Here is a 23,852-nt window from a genome sequence, read left to right as displayed (position 1 = left end):
TTTTTTTTAGATATATACACTTACAATGCACACAGATTAAATACCTATTAAAAAATACAGTAATACACATTTGTAGATAAATTAAACCAAATTATTCCATCATGTTCGGATAACTGGCAAACGTAGAGTTAACTTACAATCAATTCACCAAAATATTTTGATTTCCAAACATCTGGTCACAAGCATCACATTAACATGAACAAAATAGGTGGTTCTGATTATTACAACAAAGTTTCACTACATCCTCGTTGATATGCACTTTCAATTTTCTCAGACTTTCCTCATCAGAAGAAACAACCTCTGATCAAGCTCAAACTTGTTGAATTGAGAGGGTTCTCCCTTCAACATCATCAGAAGTCCACCAAATGAAATATTTATCTCCCTATAATTCAAAAACAATAAACCATATAAAGGAGGGGAAATGTAAAAGACTCTGCAACATTGAATTATAACTTAATTGGATAAAGTTCAGCTCTAACTATGGTGCTGCTACTTGGAAACAACATCCTCTACATGTCTCTCCATTCTTTAGAAAGGAAGAAAATACAAATAACTGTGTTCTCGGAGATAATGTCGTATATCTGTCCTTGGATCCAAACACATTTTTCTATCTCACAACTTTTATATTTGTGATTTGTCAATTACCAAGACAAGCAAACTAAGCAGGAATTATATTAATTATTAAAAGCATCTTTGTTAAACTTACGCTTTTTCACGCCCTGAACCCTCTGATACCCTATAGAGCTTCCCATACATGACATATTCAAAATTCTCGGCCAATGATAGCCGATTGTTCTGGAAAACAAAGAAAATCAAAGAATTCAGTAAGAAAAACTCAAACTAAAGATGATTGATTTTATCAGTAATGGGGGATAAAAGAACTAGCATGAGAACAAAGAAAACAGATGAATTATAAAGGGAACTATAGACTTTGTAATTAACTATTATTAGTCCACAAATATCAGATGTATTTAGGAGAAGAAAACATTCAAGAAATATACTTAGGAGAAGAAAACATTCTCTTGCCACATCAACTCTATTCGTGATCTAAATTCCAAGATTATGATGAACAAAAGCTCCAAACTATCAAACAGAAATCTAATGGCAATGTTACTACAACTAAAGATTGTCACACACTTTAGGATTTCAATGCTCACATTGTCTAATACACACGAAAAGATATACATTCATTGTTGGAACTTGGAACAAACCATTTACCTGAACATAATACCCAGTGTCTGGTGTTCCATCTGGATTAAGCGTTGGAACAAGCAGGAGCGCGAATTTCTGACCAACCTTTAATGGATATAACTCAGAATTGATGTCAAGGTGCATAAACATGTCAAACCTTTCACTCCTTGCTTCAATGCGAGTAACTTCAACATCACACAGAGCCAAGGTGTTGGAATCAAATACAGATAACAAAATCTAACAATAATGTCTCTAATAAGAGCAAATAATCCTACTCATCAGATAACATGCTTTTTAATGGAAATTTTGGATTTAAACACCACGAAAGAGGTCAAGTAATATAATAGTGGAGTGCAAATAGTTATTTTAAAAAAAATCAAAGTAAAATGTAATAGAATCAGCTAGCTTCACAAGAAAATTAAATTTAAAATAAATAAATAAAAATCTGTTTTACACTGGGACTCCCATTTTCTAGCACCAAAAAATAAATAAATAACACTCCACAATGCAATGAAATGCAGCTTATTAAAATAAACATATAAATAAATAAGAACAATTTTAACTGAAAAATTAAAACAAAATAAATATGCAATATTGCATTTTTAGTTTTTTTTTTTATATATATCTTGATAAAAAAAAGGTTAATCGTAAAAACACTGCAACTAAACAACAGTGTTTTAACACAGAGGTAGCGATCAGCTTAATAAATTCGTCTAAAGTTAAAACCTTCAACTCATCAATAATAGGAAGCAAGGCAACAGATTTATAGAGAAAAATTAGCAATAATAAAAATTGAATAATAACAATAATACCTTTGTCAAATAATTTTTTGTCATCAGGGTTCAATCTTTCAACTCTAAAGATATCTTCGAAGAGAACCTCCACCATCGTCGTAGTAGCGGTAGCACTAAGCCACTAAGCAAAATCCACCAACTCGTTTCTTCAACTCAGTTCAACTCTATGGACTCTGGCGTGTAATAAACTAATAATGGTTCGCTTTGACCGGTTTGGTCCGGTTCGATGATTTGGGTTTGAAATTTGGATTTGGGCCCACTAATATTTTGTGATGGATTGTCCGGTTCTCTTTGACGAGTAAGAAGAACCACCAGCAGCTTCTACCAGCGCCTCCTCAAAACTCAGGTACCTATGCTCTTAAACATTGCTAGTAATTCTTCATTTCCAGCTTCTAGCTATCGATTCTTTCATTTTGTTGTAGTAGTAGTAGTTGTTTGCATTTCTATCTTAGTGTGTGTGATTTTCATTTGTTCAAATCTTTGCATAGCCATTATTAATAATGATGCGACTTGTTCTTAGATAGGTGGCATTTAAATCGTGTTGAATATGCGTATGCAAATTTTGTAGTCGTTAATGCTGCAATATTGGCAACCTTGTTCTCCCTCCATAACCTTTTGATGTTGCTTTTGTTCGAGCAGGGTGGATACCGGCGTAAAGCATGCTATGAAGTGTGGGAGAACCGCGTAAGAATAGAAGGGATTAAGGGTTTCGTCAATCTACTTTTTAGGTTATTTATTTATCTATTATCTATTATATTTATCTATCTAGCTATTATCTATTATATCTAATTAGAATCAGGTTTTTGTAAACTCTAAATCCCTGAACTTTGTAAGACTGTAAAATGCTTTGGGGGAATTTTACCTTTGAGTGTGGTAAACGTGTGATGTTATAGATATCAGGTTCTGGGGCCTTGTTGGCTTTTGAGTTCAATGACCTGCAGATTGGCATTGTCCCGTTATAATTTTCTCTAATTAATTTGTTCAGATATTAATAGTAATATTAATGATGAAGTACCTGTGGGTATTGCCTTTTATATTTGAGACTGAGAGTTGTTTCATGAAACTATGGGAGTATGAGATTGTAGTTAATAATTTTGAAGTTTTGATTTTTGAATTTACACAGAGAGTATGCTTTTTGTTATTCTGTGCTTATTTATGGTTTAATATATTAATTTATTATAATCTGGTTATTCTTATTGAACCACGGTTAAACTAGTTAGACCTTTGAACTTTTGAATAGTAACCTAAACGATTCGATGTCTGGTTTAGTTTTTAGAACCTTGCTGATATCTCGTCTTCAACCACTGTGGCTGTGGCTTTATGTTGGTTTTGTTGCACTTTAAGCATAGAACCCCAGAATAAGGTTATTGTCATCTATTAGTTTTGATGTGTATCCCGAAAGAACTTCATATACTCTTAAAGTGAAATTTATGTCTAATAATGTGCCATTGCAATAAAGTAAAATTGATTTGTTACTGGACAAAAAAAAAAGATTTTTTATTGTGGATTATTATTATATATTGCTGTTGCTACTATTTCATTATGCTCTATCAATTTCTGCTGCTGCTTCGTTTTGTTGATGTTGTTTGTGGATTGTTGTTGTTTTTATTTGGGTAAATTGTTGCTTTATTTATAGGAAATGGATTGGAGAACGAATCGAAGGATGCATTTCCTATTATTACTTTATAATGAGAATGCATCTTGCAATAGATTATTAGATTTAGTGTATTTATGTTCATGTTTTATGATGGTTTATTTATGTTTAAGACTCCATGGCTTTTTGCCTTTTGATGCCTTGAGATTATGTTCTTATGAATATGTTGGTAGATTATTAGATTAAAATGTTATGTATGATACATATTATATATAGGTCCGCTTTCCACTATAAAGCATGGTGTTGTTGAATTGTGACAGGGGTTTTTGCTTCTTCGACAATGGCAACATGGTTGCAAAGGATAATTAGAACCAGAGCCTCTAGTTTTCCCCCAACAACACCAAAACTGCTCCCTCATCATTCTTCTTCTTCTTCTTCTTCTTCTTCTTCTAGATTCTTCTCCAAATCAACCCAATACATTGGTACGCTACCTATCATTTCCCGCTATATAGTATATACCCATCTGCATTTTCATCCTCAACGTAGGACTCTTCATATGTTTTTATTGTGTTTAGTCTCTCGAAAACCAAGTCTTTCAATGTAATTTGAATGATTGTTTGTTTTGTGCAACTGTGCTTGATTATGCAGTGAAGGTTGGAATACCAGAGTTTCTAACGGGAATTGGGAATGGAGTTGAATCCCATGTTGCGAAACTTGAATCTGAATTAGGTGACTTCCAGAAGCTTCTCGTCACTCGCACCCTCAAACTCAAGAAGCTTGGCATTCCTTGCAAACATGTAATCCTTTGCTCTTTACTTGCTTTCTTTGCTACGTACGTGTCCTATTATGATGCATCATAAACTGTTATATATAAATGGAAAAAAGTAAATAAGCTTGAGATTAGTTTCTTGAGGTTACCATCCTGCACCATTCTATTGAACTGGACAAACCTGCATTCATGTTGTAGAATAACAAGAAGATAAGAATTCTGATAAGAGTGGGACTTATAGGGAGGTAGAATTTCAGAAAGTGAAAGACAGACGAGGGGAATTTAAGAGAATTAACATACTATCGATACCCTTTCTCCATCTGGCACTTATTCTGATTTTCTCTCCTTCTGGACCGATGACCTATGTGTTGGAATAAATTAATTTCAATATCCCAGATCATCCATATTAAATCACCAAAAATATCTCATAATGCGAAAGCGTACCTTTCAGAAAATTGATGAAAGAATTTGGATCTTGTGGTTCTTTCGATCTTCCTCAACCAAAGCCTTCTTATTCCTAGGTGGCTGAAAGAGTAACAAAGACGGTTTTGGTATATTGGGGACCGAAACCTTAAAGGTCTATTTATATTTGAGCATGGCACCCATTAAACCCTTAAGCCCAAATAAAATAGTATCTAAAGCCCAAAAGATAATATATCTAAAATTCAAAAAGATAATTATCTAAGGAACAAAAGATAATATCCGGTTTTATTCTCATTTAATTCCAAATCAAAAGTAATAATGACTTATTCAATTAGCATTTAAAACAATAAATGAGATCATCATTATATAAGTCATTTAATTTGAAATAGCATAATTTGTGATTATAATTAATATATGTATTGCCACAAATAAGTTAGGAAATCAAATAATTTCCTAACACTATGGGCCCACCTCCCGTGCTAACTTTTCTAATTTTGTCACTTAACTCATGCAATCATGCTGATTCATCATATCGTGGTTGGGTTTTGTCGCTACCTTGTATATTACATATACACTAGCTAAAGATTAAGGGTGTGTTTATTATGAGTTTCATGTTTGAAGGGAAGGAAACGGAGGGAAGAGAGGGGGGTTTTGAAAATTGTTGTAGATTACGTTATAACAACTTTCAAGTTGACATTTTAAGGAGTTGTGGTTAAGGGCTGAAAGAAGGTAGGGATGAAATGAAGAAGATGGATGAGTGTGTTGTTGCTGCTGCTGCGGTGTTGGTGCCTTGGTGGTGGGTGGTGAGACTGTTCTCATTCGGTCAATCCTAGGACTTATTAATTGGGACTAAGATGACCCACTTTTTACCTTTTGTTATGATTGAAATACTGATTTCTTTTGTTCTTGAAACGTACAATTGTATAGTTCACTTTCTAAACCTAGTTTCTGGTTTTGCAGAGGAAGTTAATATTGAAATATGCACACAAATATAGGCTTGGATTATGGAGGCCACGTGCTGAGCCCATGAAAGCCTAATTAGTTTTGGAGTAGAAGGGTATGACCAAATCATATACGTTTTGTCGCAGTGGCATGACAGTACTCAACTTTGCATGAAATGATGAAAGTCATTGCCTTATCCATCTTTTTCGTGAGGTTGTTTCTTCTGGAAAAAAATATATTTGTTATTTCTTATCTTCAGGGTTGTCATGGCATTTTCCATGTTTAATCACAAGATGATTAGACAGCATGTTGTGCATGATTTATGTATGAATGTGATAACTTTAGATTTGGGGGGCTTGTGCTTTGTACAAATGTCATAACTTACCCAATATTTTAGATTTCAATTTCACAATAAGCAATGAAACCAACTACTAAACATGTTCCACCTTTTTTTTTTTTAACTTGAAGGGAAGGTAATCTACAAAATCTATTGTCATACATACACGACGATTATTTTATTTATTTATTTGAGTTAATGTGTGTTGTGCTAGTCTCTTTGATGTGATGAACAACTCAAGTCAGAAAAGATATGATGTAGAAAAACACTTCATGACGACATATTCATAATAGTACCTAATGTTAGAAAGCATTAAGCTAAATGTTGAAATGACGCACTTGGTGAAGTGTTAAAAATGATTCCGCTGTGGATGGATGCCAACTTTTTCAGGTGTATTCTGATGTGAGAAGTGTTTTTACTCGAGAGTTTGCACAACACGTGGAAAGAAAAATCTAGGCTTGATATAATTGGTTCTGGGAAGCTTTAACTATTAGATCATAAAGCAATTAGTGTTATATGATCATACATGGTTGAGTTAATTCGACATGCTCCTTTAGATAGAAATGGAACGTGAAGGCTTAGAATATGCGGCACTATTATAGACTTATAGTATAAAGTGTGTAAAAATATTTCTATATAACGTAGCATAATGTGTTTTTAAAAGTTCAAAAAGACTTTGAATTAGCCATTAGGTGGTCAAGTAAGGTTATATGTAAACATTTTCGCTACAAATATGATACATACTAGGACACAATGACGTTTGATTCATGTAGTTCATTTTCACTTAGTAAAATAAGGCTATGTTGTTGTTGCGCATAGAATAATCTTTTTCCTATTTTCAACTCCAATGGCAGTTTGGTCTCACAGTGGGCATTCTCCAACCATATTTTATTCTCCTTAGTACCAGATTCTGGTTATGAGATAGTTGAAGAGTCACTCATTGATGATGGGGATTTCATGGTTTCCAAGTCAAACCCATTTGAGATCAATACGAAGAAGTCGAAAATCCAATCCCAAAAGAAAAGATACTGAAGAGAATAATAGACTCACATAAGGGAAAGCTCTCACATAATTGGCCTATGGACAACCGGTGTCGGCTGTCGGGTTGGTTGCATGAGAGACTGCAACTAGTCCTGGCGCAACCTTGTATATAGTTATCATATGGATATAGTTTTTGTAGGTCTAAATGAGGAGAGGATCTGTTTAAGCTCTCTAATCCAAACTAGATTGAAACAATTAGCACTTGCTAATAATGAAAAATGTGTAAGAATCAGTAACATATGTTGTATAGTTATTATGCATCAACTTGCTGTGGGAAGGCACGTGCAATTTGTGTAATGAATACCATTAACTTACACATGTGTTACTTGATTACTTCTACGATAGCACTCAATGATAATATACAGCATACAGGACAAAGATGTGAAGCTATTGTTATATGGAGTCACTTTTTACCCTGTTTCAGATTATGGTTTGGTTTTAGAGATTAGAGATTTGAATTTGCAAAGAAACTTTGGAGACTATAGATTAACTACTAACACTGCTGTGAAGATTTTAGTGATTAGTCCCATGCTTTCCGTAACTGTGTATGCCTGTTAGAATGAATATATTTAAAAAAACAAAATCAATTAATAAAAAAATATGGAAATAAAAAAGATATGGAGATGCGGGGGATCGAACCCCGTGCCTCTCGCATGCAAAGCGAGCGCTCTACCATTTGAGCTACATCCCCACGCATGTTGAAAAGCTTTGACTGAAAATATAAGAGAGTGAAGGGAAGATGTTTCGAAGTAATGCAGTGAGTTACATCACTAAAATGTGGTTAGGAGTTTTTGCTTTTTACTCTGAAGTTTGTAATTTATAAGTACCTTTGAATAATTTTACAAACAAAATTAAATTTTGTCAATACAATTCAAACAACATTATTATATCTACTTTTGAGATAAATAAAATTTCAAAACAAATCATATTGAACTATTCAACCTAATTTCGATCAAAATCAGCATTACAAAATCATGGTCAAATTTATGTTTGCAAAGTGCAAACTATAATCTAAATACACCATGTATCTCATAATTTTTACTTTTCTTTGTTAAAATTTTTGCATGTTTTTCCTCAATTTTGTTTTCCAATTGAATCACGGTTAAACTGGTTGAACAAATAAACCAGTAAACCAGTTAAAACAGTTCGAATTTCTGCCCAAAATATTATTCTGAATTTATAATTCTAAGTTTACCCTTTTGCTATTTCTAATCAGGGCATCTCTGTTCTTCTCACCTCCCTCTCCTCTCAAATCTCAATCACAGGTCACCATCTAAGAGCTCCAGTTGAAGCCAAGCCCCTGGCGTCGCCACCAGTACCACCACCGCGTCACCGTCGTCGGACCACCGTGACCAAGGTTACTCGCCGTCACACCTTCATCTTCGTAGGCACGTTTTTCATTTCGTGTATCCTTGTCAAGCCAATGTTTCTCTTCTCTTCTCCTCCATGTTCACGTTTGTGTTGTCGTCTCTTCTCTTCTCTTTCGCAGCTTGTCTTCTCTTCCGCGTTCGTGTTTTTTTTTTTTTTTTTTGGTTGCAGTTTTATATGAATTTGTATGGAGTTATATGAATTTTTATTGAAAAGTTCTGCTGCTCTGATGAAGCTTTTGGTATATTTCAGCGTGTTCTTGTCTTCTCTTTCGCATTTGTGTTCTCTGTATTTGAGTATGTGATTAATTGTATATTTGAGTGTGTTTGAGTATTCTCAATTTATGGACTTCAATTTGAGTTAAATCTGTTACACAAATGCTTGCTATTTACTATTTGCTATTTGCTATTTGCTGCTGCTATGAATATGTCCAGCTGCCCCTGCTATATTACATTATTTTTCAGTTGATGTTTCATTGTATTGTATTTTATTTTTCACATAGATGATAGTAATGACATAACCATTGATGGGTGCATTGTATGAGTGTTATGAATTATAATTTCAGTAGAGTTAATTTATTATTTATGCTTATTTTGACTGATGATTATTTTGATATGAAGGAATGGAGCATTCGGAAATTGTTAAAGGATGAATAAAAATTCAAGATCGGTGAGAAGCTTGAACAACTTGGATGAATTTATCAACTAAACCCAAGCTTATCAACGTGGTTGCAGCCGCAGCCGTCGCAACACTGCCTCCTCCAGCTCCGGCGTCAATACTAGCCTCTGCTCAGCCACATCGGTTCTTCAGTGTTCCTTTAAACTGTACCAACATGTTCTCTTTCTTATTCCTCTCTCTCTCTCTCTCTCTCTCATCTTCCTCAAGCTTTTGTAGATGTTTCTAATTCTCCACTATAACCCTTCTTCCTAGGCTCTTAGATTAGATGAGTTATGCTACACAAATCCTCAGCATTTCACGTAAATCATTTCAATTTATAAAACGGTTTTCGTTTCTCGCAACCCCTACGCTTCCTTCACAGCCCTCCGCCACCTCCAACCTCTTAACAGTCAAGAAGGAACAAAGCGGCGTCGTTTCAGTTCCGAGGACACCATTTTTCCAGAAGCTTCCTTTGCGCGACTTATACCGTTGGATCTTCACGGCTCCTGAATCGACGTCCTTGGTGGTTCCGATAATCGAGAAGTGGATTAGAGGTGGCGGAACTGTTAACTACAACAGACTCCTATCTGTTATCAGGAAATTCAGATCACGCAGAAGATATAGAAACGCCCTCGAGGTATTGTTTTTGCTACTACTAATTACTTTTAATAGTTAATTAAATTATTTAAATTTGTGGTTTTTTTTTTTCCCTTCTATTCAATCATAGTATAGGATAAATTTTTATCTAGCTGCATATTCAATTGGAGCGAATATACAAGAAATTTGAGCATTATTAGTGAGATTTGAATTAGAAGAATTAGACATTACAATTTTGAAAGTGTTCACTGGGGTGTGTTTTGAAGGTCTAATCTTTGTTAAAAATGACTAATGAATTGCATTTTAGGGTGTCATTTCTCAGTGTTCAGTTGACAACTTTGTTCAACGATAGAAGAATGGTATATCTCTGTTTTGATTCCCTGGGAGTTGTGGGTCGATTTGATTTTGTGACTAAGATTCGAAATAATGCTTCTTTCTCTCAAGTTTTGGGATCTTTCTATAGCCTTATCTTTATTCTTCTGCTATTACAGCAACAAACTTTGCATTGTCCCATGTCGGTAGGTGTGTTGGCTTTTTTATGCCTTTTCATTTACCTTCTATTGGGTAACATGAATCATCTCTACAGGTATTGTCATGGATGTTTGAGAAAGGGTTTTCCAAACATAAATCTGGAGATCTTGCGATAAGACTAGACTTGATTGGGAAAGTTAATGGATTAGAAGAAGCAGAATTCTATTTTAATAGCATTCCAAAGTACTTACGAACTGGAGAATGTTACAGCTCTCTTCTTAATTGCTGTGCTCATGCTAGGGATGTGGGTAGTGCAGAGCGCATCATGGAGAAGATGAGAGCTTTGGGTTTTGCAGGGTCGATTTTGTCAAGAAATGTTTTGCTTAATCTCTACTATCAAACACAGAACTATGACAAATTGGAAAATTTGGTATGTGAAATGCAAGAAGAGGGTATTAATTTCAATAGCTATACATTTGGTACCCTGATTAGTGCTTATGCTGCCACTTCTAATACGGAAGGAATTGACAAGCTTATCGCACAGTTAGAGCATAATTGGATTCAGTACTGGCATTTAGATTGGACCGTTTATGCTATTGCAGCCAATTGTTATAGGAAACAAGGACTCTTTGATAAAGCTTTTAATGTCTTAAAGAAATCAGAGAGGCTCATAACTAACAAAAAGAGGAGAGTGGCCCTTACTTTCCTTATGACTCGATATGCAGCAATAGGCAAGAAAGAAGAAGTGATGAGGTTATGGAAAATTTTAACAACGGATGGGAAGTTATACAGTAGAGCTTATTTAGCTGTAATTGCTTCAGTTCTTAAGTTTGATGACTTTGAAAGTGCTGAGAATATATTTAAGAATTGGGAATCTAAAAATCTGGGTTTTGATATTCGGATTCCAAACTTGATTATTGGAGCTTACAGCAAGAAGGGCAATATGGAGGCAGCTGAATCTGTTGTTGATTGGACAATCATAAACAACGGAGAGCCAAATTTAAAGACTTGGTCCTATCTCTCATGTGGGTATATTGAACAAGGTAATTTTTCAATGGCTATTGAATACATCAAAGAAGCCATTTCTGTCTGTGAAGTGGGGCATCACTGGATGCAATTTTGGGAATCTTTGGCTGCCATTTTTGAATACTTGAAAAGTAAAGGAGATATGGAGGAAGTAGAGGAGTTGGTACGGTTACTTAGGAGCAAGGATCTTGTCTCCCTTGACGTTCACAAGAAGTTGATGAATTGGATTAAGGATGTTGAATCAAATGTGCATGTAATTGATGTGTTCTGTGGCACATAAACAAACAAATGTAGTTTCAAAAGCCAAAGGAATACAGATGCAGCAATGATAAGCAATTCTTGCAATAGGTCTTGCATTTGTTGTACACATTTTTGTATATGTAGGTTAGGATTATTAATTTAACAACCTAATGGCTTGCTGTCATTCAAGACCTATGCATGCATCTCTGTAAAATGCCAGGTTATTTTTTGTATAAACTCTTAAATTGATAGTTATCCATATAAAAAAACACTGAAATTTAAATATGTACGTGTTGAATATGATTTCCGACCAAAAAAGGTGTTGAATATCATTATAGAAACAGGAAAGATGATAAGGAATTGAATCCATATAAAATTTGTTAACTGGTGACATTTTGCATTTTTGTTTAGAGTAGTTTACCATGAGAAGGGGTTTCTGTGGAAAAAAAAAATGGTTTTTTTTTTGTCATTAAAAAAAAAACGGTTTCAGATGATTTAAAAAAAAATGCTTTGTTCAAATTTTGACAAAAACCGAAAAAAAGAAAACCCTTTATACAACTCTACGACTATGGGCTACGTTCATTTTCACATAGAGATTCACCTTAAAAAAAAAAAAGTAGATAATTTAAATCTTAAACTGTATTTTATTTAAAAAAAGTAGATAATTTAAATCTTAAACTGTATTTTAAAAAGAGTTATGTTAAGTAACCAATGATTTTTTTGAACAATATGAACAATAGATTTTAAATTTAGTTATTACTAGATATTAATTAGGGAAAATTATTCTAAAGGACTGTTAGGAAGATTTAATTATTAAAAATGACCTTTAATATCAAAATTATTAAGAAGGACCAAATCTTTTTATCTTCCTAAATTACTAATTATTTATTTACATTCATATATCCATACAACACATTAATTTCTACACCCTTCCGTGAATGACTCATTTAGCTACAGCTTTGATAGGATTTTTGAAAGGAAAAAAGAATTTCAAATGAGTTGTTTGCACTTTGAACGCAGGAAATGTATTTAGCATATTAGCATAATTGCTAATTCAATTAGTTATTGTGAACCAAAAGCAGGATACAATTTTGGGAAAATTATTGTAAAGGACCATTAGGAACATTTAATTATTAAAAAGAATTTTTAATATTAAAATTATTAAGAAAGACTAAATCTTTTTATAATATTTAAGAAGAAAAACCAAATCTTTCTATAAAGAGACAAATATATCTTTAATTATTTTTTATTTATTTTTTATAATTTTTCCTTAAATAATAAAAATTACTAAAATAATAATAAAAAATAAAATTTTAATAACAGTTTTACTAAATATTATTTTTAAAAATTAGTCATCTAAAATTTTAAATTAATAATTATTCTTCAGATACTTATACAATAATACTTATTTCGTGTTATGTATTATAGTAAATTGAGTTTATGAACTGATTCAATTTATCATGTATTTTCTATAATAATAAATTGAATTGGATTGATTAGATTTATTAAAGAATTTAGTGCAGATATAATTTTTCACTTGTTTTAATAAATTGAAATGGCCTAATTCGATTTATTTAGATATTTTATCTTATTAATAAATTAAATTTATCTAATTTAATTTATATAAATATATTTAAAACAGATGTGTAATCAAATAATTTTATGTAGGACATCTGTATAATTTTAATCTCTATTTATTAACGTAAATTACCTTTGAATTTATATCATATTTTATTATTATAATTCAATGGCTAAATTAACATAAATGCTATACTCCAAAGAAAATATAAAATGCAGAGTCTCTAAAAATTATAATCTTTATGTTAATAAATTTTATTTCTCTTAAAATTTTAATAATTTTTATTAATTATTTTTATTTTTTTTATTTTTGTGATCTTTACCCAAAGAGAAAAATAAAGCTAAAAGATCATAAAAGTAAAAAAATAAATAAATAAATAATAAAAATTACTAAAATTTTAGAAAAAAATTGTTAATATAAAAATTATAAAAAATAATTAAAGATATATTTATCTCTTTATAAAAAGATTTGGTTGATCTTCTTTAATATTATAAAAAGATTTGATCCTTCTTAATAATTTTAATATTAAAGGTCCTTTTTAATAATTAAATCTTCCTAACGGTCCTTTACAATAATTTTTCCTACAATTTTTCCAAATTTGAAGACTGTCAAATTGGGTAACATAAAGAGTTTGTGCAAAATATGAAATTCTGAAACTCATGAAAATTCTTTTGGCAAACTATACACTCTGATCATTGAGAAATGTGATGAATTGGTCCATGTGATTCCTCATAATATGGTTGGAAGATTGTCGAATTTAAGTTGTTTGAGGGTTACGAACTGCGAGTCAATCAAAGTTATATTTGAAGAAGCTGATGATGATAATAGAATGTATTCAAATGGAAGAAAGAAGTAAAATGGAGTGATCTCAAATTGTAAAAGATATATTTATTTCCTTATAAAAAGATTTGGTTCTTCTTCTTAAATATTATATAAAAAGATTTGGTCCTTCTTAATAATTTTGGTATTAAAAGTCCTTTTTAATAATTAAATCTTCTTAACGGTCCTTTAGAATAATTTTTCCTATTAATTACTCATGCCATTAATTAATTTTGAGATTAATTTATTTTTTTAACTTCATTATTCACATTGTTCAACAATATTGTTGTCTACCTATACTTTTTTATTTAGAAAATCCCAGAAAATTGCTTCACTAAAAAATTAGCAAAAAAAAAGTTATTATTATTATTATTATTATTATGAAAAAGAGGTAATTTTCATTTTTTCCCCTCTACAATGTTTAAAACACCATTGGCAAACCAACTTCCATTGCTAATGCTGTAAGTACCATTAGAAGTAGAAGCTCTTGAAAAATTATCGCGAACACAATACTATTTAAATTACGGAGTTATCTATAAATTAAAAAAGTAAATACTTTATGATTAATAAAAGTATTTTTGTTTACTTTTTATAGATGTTTAATAAAATTTAATATTTATTTTAATTATTTTATGCAATTAAAAAGACAATTAATTTTTAAAAAATGAACATAAAATAATAATAAAATTAATTAAATATTTTAGATTATATATATTAATTAGGAATATAATATATGCTTATGTAATATAATTTAAAAAACGTAATATATAATATATAACAAGAAACAGTATAATTTAGTAGTAGTTAAGTTGATTTTTATTTTTTAAGTCTCTTTTTTGAAACTCATTCAAATATAATTAAAAAACTAAAGAAAAAGATCTTATTTTTTGTCACAATTTATTTTCTATAAAAAATTATTAGAATACTTATTAACAAATAATTTATATTTATGAGACGTTTAAATAAGTTTTTATTTTAAAAACAAAGACTCTGAGTAAAAAAATAGTATAAAATAATCAAACTTAAAGATAAAATATGAAAAAATATTTTAATTATAATACATAATTAAACATATGTATAAAATATTTAATTTGATATTATATTAAAATTAAATTAAAAAATATATAAAAAATTTAATTATTTTAAGAAGAAAGAAAGAAAATTTAATTATAATGATGAGAAGATGTGGTTAATACATATAGTTCCTTTAGGTGATTGGAGTTTTAAAAATTGTACAGGAAAGGGGGAGGATTTGACATGTGTGGTGTGCAGGCTTAGAATAGATGTCAATTTTTGCTATTCTTCTTTTGCTACAAAATGCTATTTATAAACCGATCTCTCTTTTTTCAGCAAATTCAATTTTTTTACCTGGTCCTTCAAGAATCAAGATCCATATTATACTTTCACCACCTAAGAACTCTCCTACTTCCACACAATTAGTCGCTAAACAAAAATGATTAATATTCTTTGGGACATTTCGTACATAGCATTTAACGTTATACTTTAGGGTAAAATTTCAAATCTTTAATTTGGTAGCGCAACTCGTAAATAGATTGCTTTATGTAAACCCAACATACAAAAACAGAGAATTATTGATCGCATTTGTTAATACCTAATTCTGAATTCAGTCAATATGTGATTACGGATCAATTTTATATTTTGGCAAATAAACCACTTTGAGTACGAAAACATCTTCATAGAACCGCTGAATATCAACATAGTAACTATAAACCTAATCACTACAACTCGAGGTATTGGATGGCAAATTTACGTCCAAGCAACAAAATCGAAGCATAAGGAAAGTAAGGGCCACCCTCCTCTTTTTGTTAGTTATGACTTATGAGCCTCTCTGATTTCTTTAAGACATTAAAAGCTTTATCAGAGAGTCCTTGTTTCCTATAACAATTGGCTGCAATAGCATAAACAGTCCAATCTAAATGCCAGTACCGAATCCGATTATGTTCTAACTGTGCCAGAAGCTTGCCAATTCCCTCCGTTTTAGAAGTGGCAGCGTAAGCACTAATCAGGGTACCAAATGTATAGCTATTGAAATTAATACCCTCTTCTTGCATTTCACATATCAAATTTTCCAATTTGTCATAGTTCTGTGTTTGATAGTAGAGATTAAGCAAAACATTTCTTGACAAAATCGACCTTGCAAAACCCAAAGCTCTCATCTTCTCCATGATGCTTTCTGCTCTATCCACATCCCGGGCATAGCAATTAAGAAGAGAGCTGTAACATTCTCCAGTTCTTAAGTACTTTGGAATGTTCTGCTTCTTCTAGTCCATTAGCCTTCCCAATCAAGTCTAGTCCATTAACCTTCCCAATCAAGTCTAGTCTTATCGCAAGATCTTCAGATTTATGTTGGGAAAACCCTTTCTCCAACATCCACGACGACACCTGTAGAAATGATTCATGTTACCCATAGAAGGTAAATGAAAGGCATAAAGAAGTCAACACATCTACTGACATGCAAAGTTTGTTGCTGTAATAACAGATGAATAAAGATACGGCTATAGAATCCCATAACTCCGAGCAAAAGAAACATTATTTCGAATCTTAGTCACACAATCAAATTGACCCACAACTCCCAGGGAATCAAAACAGAGATATATCATTCTTCTATCGTTGAACAAAATTGTCAATTGAACAATGAGAAATGACACCCTATGAATGCAATTCATTAGTCCTTTTTAACAAAGATTAGACCTGCAATTCTGCAAAACACTTCCCAGTGAATACTTTCAAGTTTCAATCACACATATTATGAAGTAAGGTTCACTCTGTCTTTTATCCTGCAACCAATATCAACAAATTCCTCAACTTTGAGATAAGTAGATAACACTCTTACCCAAGACCTTATTTAAAGCTAACAAACAAGCCTCAGACCACTTGGATCAACAAATTTTTATTAGAGCCAAATCTATCATCAAGTAATATCTAAAATTCTTCTAGTTGAAATCTCACTAATAGCGCTCAAATTTCATGTATATTCTCACCAATTGGATCGCATTATGCAGCTAGATCAAAATTCATCCTATACTGTGATTAAATAAATAAAAGAATAAAAAATCCACAAATTTAATTAATTTAATTAACTATTAAAAGTATTAGTAGTAGCAAAAACAATACCTCGACGGTGGTTTCTATATCTTCTGCGTGATCTGAGTTTCCTGATAACAGATAGAAGTCTGTTGTAGTTAACAGTTCCGCCATCCCTAATCCACCTCTCGAAGATTGGAACCACCGAGGACGTCAATTCAGGAGCCGTAAAGATCCGACAGTACAAGTCGCGCAAAGGAAGCTTCTGGAAAAACGGTGTCCTCAGGACTGAAATGACGCCGCTTTGTTCCTTGTTGACAGCTAAGAGGTTGCAGGTGGTGGAGTGTTGTGAGGGATGAGTAGGGATTGCGAGAAATAAAATTCGTTTTATAAATTGAGACGATTTACGCAAAATGTGGAGGATTTGTGTAGCAAAACACATCTAATCTAGAGCCCAGGAAGAAAGGTTATAGTGGAGAAGAAGCAGCATCTGCAAAAGCTTGAGGAAGAAGAAGAGAGAGAGAGAGACAAATAAGAAAGACAACAGTGTAAAGTGACACTAAAGAAGCAATGTGGCTGAGCAGAGGCTAGTATTGACGATGGAACTGAAGGAGGCCGCGTTGCAACGGCTGTGGCTGCAACCACGTTGATAAGCTGGGTTTGGTTGAATAAACGGAAGTGGTTCTCCGTATTTGAGCTGAATTAAACACCGACGTAACAAAACAAATTATAAGCCAGTTGAATCTTATTAGGTTGTTAAATTTATTTTGAAATGAAGCATCTTAGAAAATTTAAGAGAGTGATATATAAGACATACCAACTTAGAAGCAGTCTTTTTGGTGAACCATTCACCTACATCAATTGGTCCTAAACCTCATTGTTGAAAAGATGTGTACACCGAATGTAAACCCTAATTCATGATTTGCCTAATTGACAGTCATCCCTTAACATTTTATTGATGGCTAAGGCAGAAGTCAGGGCTGTTTCTATCTTCCTCTGGCTCTGAAATTTCACCTGTTTGTTTATGAGAATCTAAACCCAGCACATCAATTGCAGGCACATTTGACTCCACATCCTTAATCCAACTCATCAGCTTGTTATGAACATCAAGCGAGATAATATTCTTGCTACTGAGTGACCTTATCAAATCCTCTGCCTCCTCCATATCTCCATTAAATTTCAAGTACTGAAAAATGGCAGCTAAGGATTCCAGTAGTGGCCTCCACTTACACCCCACTTCACAGATAGAAACTGCCTCTTTCATACATCGAACAGCCCTCGCAAAATTTCTTTGGGAAACATATCCAAACAAGAGCCATGACCAAGTCCATAAATTTGGCTTTCCTCCCTTCATGATTGTCCTATTAACAATGGCTTCAGCTTCCTCCATATTGCCGTTTCTGCTGTAAGCTGCTATCATCTTGTTCGGAATAAAGAAATTTCTGAAATACCGATTTCTAGATTCCCACTCCTCAAAGATACTCTTAGCAAGTTCAATCTCATCCACCTTGAGAAATGAACTTACTACAGCTGAATAATACTGTTTTTTGAGTAACTTCCCATCCATCATGTAAATATTCCACAACCTCATCACTTCTTCTTTCTTCCCTATTGTTGCATATTGAGTCATAAGGTAAGGAAAGGCCTCATTCCAGATTGTATAACTCAGGCGCTTCTCTGATTTCTTTAAAGCGTTAAAAGCTTTATCATGAAGCCCGAGTTTGCCATACCAATTGGCTGCCACAGCATAAACACTCCACCAATCTACATGTTGGGAATACGATGGATCATCTTCTAACTGTGCAAGAAGTTTGTCGATTCCTTCTATATCAGATTTGGCCGCATATGTATTAATCAAGGTGGCGTATGTAAATCTATCGAATTTAACACCCTCTTCTTTCATTTCAAGCAACAAATTTTCCACTTTGTCATAGTTTTGTGTTTGATAGTAGAGGTTAAGCAAAGAATTTCTCGCCAAAGTAGACCTTGCAAAACCCAAATGTTTCATCTGCAGCATGATCCTTTCAGCTTTATCCACATCCCTAACTTGAGCATAGCAATTAAGAAGAGAGCTGTAACATTCTGCAGCTCTTGAGTATTTCGGAATGCTATCAAAATAGGATTCAGCTTCTTCTATTCCCTTAGCCTTTGCAATCAAGTCCAGTCTTAAACTAAATTCTGCAGATCCAGGTTCAGAGTATCCTTTGTCAGACATCCAAAATGACACCTGCAAACACAGTTCATTTTCACAAAGATCCCAAAACTCAGCCCAGAAAAACATAGTATCTTTAACATTTGAATCGCATTTTGCAGCTAGATCACGATTCAACCTAAAGTTCGAATAAATAATATTTTTATTAATTAATTAACGACTAATTTATAATTAATGATGATGACGATACCTCGAGGGCGTTTTTATATCTTTTGCGTGACCTAAGTTGCTTGATAAGGAATAGCAGTTTATCGTAGGTAAGAGTTTGGCCATCCTGAACCCACTGCTCGAGAATCGTAACAACCGGGAGAGTTGGATCGGTCACAGTGAATATCCGACGGTACAAATCCTGCGGGACATAAACGGCGGCGATTTGATTCCTCTTCGCCGGTAAGAGGTTGGAGGTGGAAGAGGCAGAGGTTGCGTAGGTCACGGAAGAACGAGGAAGAAGATGTAAAGCGGATTTCAGACGAGTGAGTACTACCATTTCTTATTCGGAATTAAGAGATGCAAGATGCAAGTTTTGTTCTTCAGCAATGGAGTTGCAGAGTGAGCGTTTGGAAGAGTAGCGGAATATTGTGAATACTGGATACTGCGAATTGAGCTGTGAGCAACAGCATTTGGTCTCAGTGGCAAAGTACATACCCTAATGGCCTAAATGCATAAATCTATTCAGAAAAATTAATTTTATAAATCAAATATCTAAAAAATTTATTTAACAACATTACGATAAATATTCAGTAAAGTAAATGATTTATCATATTTAAAATAAAAAAATTTAAGTTTGAAATAAAGACATAAAAAACATAATAAACATTTTAAAAAGTAGACGTTTTTTATAATAATCTCATTATTCATGAATGTATGTATTATTTAAAAACTAAGAAGACAAGAAATGATAAAATTGGATATGAACAAAGCTTATAATAAGAGAGAATGGAAGTTCTTATAGTTTATCATGGAGACAATAAGTTTTGTCTTTAGATAAATTTTTTATTCTATTCTAGTAGAAAGTCAACTATTTAGTTTTTTTAGGCCAACAAAGAGTATTCGTCAAGAAAATTTTTGTTACAGTATCTTTTTTTTTTTGGAACAAAAGATTTCTCCTATCTATTACATAAAGCAGAGCAAAACAGGACTATTCAAAAGATCTAAATTCATAAGAGAAGTCCAAGTGTTAATCACTTATTGTTTGTCGTAATTCTATTCTTTTTTGTAAGGCTTTAGAGGAGACATGTTCTAACCTTTTGACTCTACTATATGACTATGAAATAACTACTGGACAAAGTTAATTTCGATAAGTCTGCTATCTTTTTCAGTCGGAACACACCTACCAACGCTCGATGGGAATTGGCTACTACTCTTAATATTAAACATGTGGATGCCCAGGATAAATACCTAGGGCTATCATCAGTGGTCCAACGATCGAAGAAAGCGACTTTTAGGATCATTAAGAATAAAGTTCAAAAGAGGTCCAAGTTTGGAAAAGAAATCTCCTATTAACAGGTGGACGGCATGTACTCATTAAAGTAGTTGGTAAAGCAATTTCGGTATATACTCTATCTTGTTTCTAATTACCAAATTCATTATTGGAGAAGATGCATAGGATATTGATGCAATTCTAGTGGGATCGAAAAGGTTTAGAGCGCAAAATGGCGTGGATTAGCGAGGATATGATGTCCAGGCCTAAGAAAGAAGGAGGATTGGGTTAGGGGTGTACATGACCCGACCCGGCACGAAGATTTAGCCCGAGCCCGAACATTTTAGGGGCTAATTTGGTGTGATTTCACCAGGTATAGGGTTGGATAAATGTCTCAAAACTAGACCCGATCATTATTTAGGGATGGGTCTGGGTCAAGGTGAACCCGGCTTCACCTGACCCATGTGCATCTTAAGAGAACTAAAAAACATATATATGTTTTAAATTAATTCCAATATTATGTTATATTAATTATAAGCTTATTATTTTATTTTAAATCACACTTATTGAATTAGAAAATAGATTAAAAAAGCATCAAGTTAAAATTTATGGACAAATTCAAGTTCAAATATGGATATCAACTTCTCAATAACAAGTTTCTTTTTTATAAACAAGTGTATCATAAATACATTTCTTTATAAATTATTAAAATTTTAAAGGCCCGATTTTCACCCAATTTGGACTTGGTATAATTGTGGTCCAAAAATATTTGGGTTTCATCGGGTCTATGACTGGGTTATGATCTAAAAAAAATAGATCCGGTGTATATTTAGGGTCGAGTCTAGGTTATGACAAACCCAGTTTCACCCGACCAATATACACCCCTAGATTGGGTTTTAAATATCTAAGAGCACATAATTTGGCACTACTATGAAAGTAATTTTGGAGTGTCACTATGAAGTAACCAATTAGGTTTACGGCGAAACCTAGAAATCGATCACTAATCCAATTTGAGTACCTCCACAGGATAAACCTCAACAGAAAACTGAATCTTTATCAAAATATTTTTGCTTCACATTTCGGACAATTAGCAATAATTTTTCTGTGGACTTCCGGGAAAAATCGATTTTCGCCGGAATGAAAAAGACATATATGGTAGAATCATAATCATAGAATACGACCCTAATCGAAATGCATACATCTGTCTCATACACTATGGGGATGGTGAGAAAAGATATATTTTACACCCCAGAGGGGCTATAATTGGAGATACCATTGTTTCTGGTCCAAATTCTCTATTGGCTCGAATGCTAAAAGAAAAATATTTTCGTTATGCAACCATACTGACAATTGATAAAGATTCACAACCTTTTTGGGGTTGATAAAGTCTTTTAAAAGGAAGAAAAGTTGCAGAAAAAGAAATTAGCTGGAGCATAAGTTCAAGTTCCAATGTTTGTATATGGCATGATATTTGGTTACCTTCTCCATACCTATTTATTTCCAATCACAGTAACAACACAAATACAAGAATCTACTGGGTCAAAGATTTACTTACAGTGATTTGTCAATGAAAGCAAGAACAGATAGAAAAAACTTTTCCTTCGAAAATCGCGACCCGTATCCTCTCCACCCCTCTGAATGCTGATGGTGTTGACAAGCTCCAATGAAACTGGAATAAACGAAAACAATATGATGTCTCTACTGAGTATGCGATAGTTTATGGTTTTTATCATGTTCCAACTGAGCAACTTTCTCCTTTGTTGCAAAATCAAAAAATTTGGAAGCAGATTTGGGCATTAAAAATTTAAACCAAGCTACAAATATTTACATGAGGAACTATTCATGAAAGGTTATCTATTTTGAATCTTATTCATTGCAGATTTGCAAACACCTCGTCTTTATGTTCAAGATATAAACTGGAAAATAAAACAATCATTTGCTGTCTCTTTTGTTGTGGCCTTGCTGTTATGGTCTGGAACTCTCTCTTTATTATTGGGACTGTTGCTCGAAATGGATCTCCTGATTTCCGGTCGTGGTGGCTACGGGTCACCGCCAATAACCAAGCCGACATTGCTGAGACTGCTCGAATTATGGTTGTTTGCTAGGAACTTTGAAAAGCTCGAAATAGAATAATTTTTGAAGGAAAGAAGACGATAGTAGAAAAGATAGTTGAGGCAGTGTCGCGATACCACGTATCTAAAGCTATGGACTAAACATACCTTTCCACGTTTAGCTCCGTTATCTCTTTAGCCATGTTTCTTTTTTTTTTTTTTCCAGTTAAGTCATACCTAGTGGAACATCCCCAATTGTTACTATTTGTCTCTCTTTAGACACTGTTATTTTTTTTTAAAGAAATTAAATTAAATTATCTTTGAAAAAAAACACAATAAACATTTATTTCACATTTTATAATTTATTATTCTTCAAAATATATTAAAATAATTAATAAATATTTTTTGAAAAATTAAATTCCTAAATTACACATTTAAAAATTTTATTTAATAACATTATAATTAATTATTAGTAGAGTAATTTACTACCAATATATTTTACCACCTAACAAAAGCTAATTCGACAATTAACTTATTTTATGTTACCAAAACATAATCTATTCTTATCATGAATGACAATACTAAATCTATAAAAGTACTCTAACTATAACTATATGCTTATTTATTTAAAAGAGAAAAACAACAACACTAACGTAAAAATCGATCGCCCCATGATGTGCCATGTCACATTCAGACAGTTGATATTATAATTTCGTGCATCTGAGAGTGCCATAATGTTCGAGTATCTCAAAAAATATGAAAAAAGCCGTCAAAAAAGGTAGTAATGAAGCAAAAAGAGTGAATAAAAAGGACCTTTGAAGTGTTGTAAACAACTTGCTCAAAGACGAATCCACTCCTATTGGTACGGGACAAATATCTCCACTACAATTTGGAACTTTATTGAAGAGTATATAATAATACTTATTTGTCCTCACTAAATTATTAAATTTGACTCCACAATAATTTTTTATTCAACTTTTGACACTTGATAATCAATTTGAAAATTTCATATTAGATGTCCATTATAATTATCAATTTTTAAATTTAAATAAGTTCGGTGTTCTTTTTTAAAAATTGATTCGAAAGAATATTATCTATCTATTAGTGTTTCTTCTTTTGAAATTAGCTTTAGTTTTTTCCATAACAACTACACTAATTGAATGAACTTTTTCCTATGAATATTATTAAGAGCTAATTGTATGAAAATTGAGTTTTTAAATAATTATTTAACGATATATATATGAAAAAGACACATTTTGATTATATTGTCAAAGAA

At 32.5% G+C, this 23,852-nt stretch overlaps 4 protein-coding genes and 1 non-coding gene across 7 annotated transcripts; 2 read left to right on the top strand and 3 right to left on the bottom strand.

Annotated features, from left to right (window-relative positions):
* Positions 1 to 77: 77 nt before the first annotated feature.
* LOC112737902 (DNA-directed RNA polymerases II, IV and V subunit 8B) lies at positions 78 to 2,622 on the bottom strand. The gene is made up of 4 exons (XM_025788052.2): positions 2,004 to 2,622; positions 1,219 to 1,376; positions 707 to 795; positions 78 to 382 (listed from the first exon to the last, which is right to left on the bottom strand). The coding sequence occupies exons 1-4, from the start codon at positions 2,077 to 2,079 to the stop codon at positions 271 to 273; spliced, it is 435 nt and encodes a 144-aa protein (XP_025643837.1). The 5' UTR covers positions 2,080 to 2,622; the 3' UTR covers positions 78 to 270.
* On the top strand, positions 2,284 to 6,151 carry LOC112737903 (uncharacterized). The gene is made up of 4 exons (XM_072211562.1): positions 2,284 to 2,331; positions 3,900 to 4,061; positions 4,228 to 4,376; positions 5,732 to 6,151. The coding sequence occupies exons 2-4, from the start codon at positions 3,920 to 3,922 to the stop codon at positions 5,807 to 5,809; spliced, it is 369 nt and encodes a 122-aa protein (XP_072067663.1). The 5' UTR covers positions 2,284 to 2,331; positions 3,900 to 3,919; the 3' UTR covers positions 5,810 to 6,151.
* Positions 6,152 to 7,709: 1,558 nt separating this feature from the next.
* On the bottom strand, positions 7,710 to 7,782 carry TRNAA-UGC (transfer RNA alanine (anticodon UGC)). The gene has a single exon. It is a non-coding gene; the product is annotated as a tRNA-Ala (tRNA).
* A 305-nt stretch (positions 7,783 to 8,087) lies between these two features.
* Positions 8,088 to 11,736, top strand: LOC112733276 (pentatricopeptide repeat-containing protein At2g20710, mitochondrial). Of its 2 annotated transcripts, none has more exons than XM_025782181.3 (3): positions 8,088 to 8,448; positions 9,080 to 9,753; positions 10,300 to 11,736. In XM_025782181.3, the coding sequence occupies exons 2-3, from the start codon at positions 9,403 to 9,405 to the stop codon at positions 11,488 to 11,490; spliced, it is 1,542 nt and encodes a 513-aa protein (XP_025637966.1). In that variant the 5' UTR covers positions 8,088 to 8,448; positions 9,080 to 9,402; the 3' UTR covers positions 11,491 to 11,736. The 2 variants fall into 2 exon arrangements, with proteins under 2 accessions (XP_025637966.1, XP_072067661.1); XM_072211560.1 differs by having other exon boundaries at positions 8,142 to 8,479.
* A 3,746-nt stretch (positions 11,737 to 15,482) lies between these two features.
* Positions 15,483 to 22,704, bottom strand: LOC112737900 (pentatricopeptide repeat-containing protein At2g20710, mitochondrial). 2 transcript variants are annotated; one of them, XM_072211561.1, is made up of 5 exons: positions 22,081 to 22,704; positions 19,296 to 19,709; positions 17,711 to 19,120; positions 16,984 to 17,590; positions 15,483 to 16,251 (listed from the first exon to the last, which is right to left on the bottom strand). In XM_072211561.1, exons 2-3 carry the CDS (start codon positions 19,590 to 19,592, stop codon positions 17,846 to 17,848), a joined length of 1,572 nt encoding a protein of 523 aa, XP_072067662.1. In that variant the 5' UTR covers positions 19,593 to 19,709; positions 22,081 to 22,704; the 3' UTR covers positions 15,483 to 16,251; positions 16,984 to 17,590; positions 17,711 to 17,845. The 2 variants fall into 2 exon arrangements, with proteins under 2 accessions (XP_072067662.1, XP_025643836.1); XM_025788051.2 differs by lacking the exon at positions 22,081 to 22,704 and having other exon boundaries at positions 19,296 to 19,775.
* Between the last annotated feature and the right edge of the window lie 1,148 nt (positions 22,705 to 23,852).

The sequence above is a fragment of the Arachis hypogaea genome, chromosome 13, assembly GCF_003086295.3.
Source record: "Arachis hypogaea cultivar Tifrunner chromosome 13, arahy.Tifrunner.gnm2.J5K5, whole genome shotgun sequence".
In the NCBI taxonomy this organism is placed as follows: domain Eukaryota; kingdom Viridiplantae; phylum Streptophyta; class Magnoliopsida; order Fabales; family Fabaceae; genus Arachis; species Arachis hypogaea.
This window is presented reverse-complemented; position numbering and strand designations above follow the sequence as displayed.

What these genes read in the sequence shown, in the direction of transcription:
- LOC112737900 (XM_072211561.1), bottom strand. Translation starts at nt 19,592, where the DNA reads ATGGTAGTACTCACTCGTCTGAAATCCGCTTTACATCTTCTTCCTCGT. An exon ending in GATATAAAAACGCCCTCGAG is followed by an intron (nt 19,121 to 19,295) that starts GTATCGTCATCA and finishes CTGTGTTTGCAG; the next exon opens with GTGTCATTTTGGATGTCTGA.
- LOC112737903 (XM_072211562.1), top strand. Translation starts at nt 3,920, where the DNA reads ATGGCAACATGGTTGCAAAGGATAATTAGAACCAGAGCCTCTAGTTTT. An exon ending in CAAATCAACCCAATACATTG is followed by an intron (nt 4,062 to 4,227) that starts GTACGCTACCTA and finishes TTGATTATGCAG; the next exon opens with TGAAGGTTGGAATACCAGAG. An exon ending in TTGGCATTCCTTGCAAACAT is followed by an intron (nt 4,377 to 5,731) that starts GTAATCCTTTGC and finishes CTGGTTTTGCAG; the next exon opens with AGGAAGTTAATATTGAAATA.
- LOC112733276 (XM_025782181.3), top strand. Translation starts at nt 9,403, where the DNA reads ATGAGTTATGCTACACAAATCCTCAGCATTTCACGTAAATCATTTCAA. An exon ending in GATATAGAAACGCCCTCGAG is followed by an intron (nt 9,754 to 10,299) that starts GTATTGTTTTTG and finishes TCATCTCTACAG; the next exon opens with GTATTGTCATGGATGTTTGA.
- LOC112737902 (XM_025788052.2), bottom strand. Translation starts at nt 2,079, where the DNA reads ATGGTGGAGGTTCTCTTCGAAGATATCTTTAGAGTTGAAAGATTGAAC. An exon ending in ACACTGGGTATTATGTTCAG is followed by an intron (nt 796 to 1,218) that starts GTAAATGGTTTG and finishes TTTGTTTTCCAG; the next exon opens with AACAATCGGCTATCATTGGC. An exon ending in GGTTCAGGGCGTGAAAAAGC is followed by an intron (nt 383 to 706) that starts GTAAGTTTAACA and finishes TTTGAATTATAG; the next exon opens with GGAGATAAATATTTCATTTG.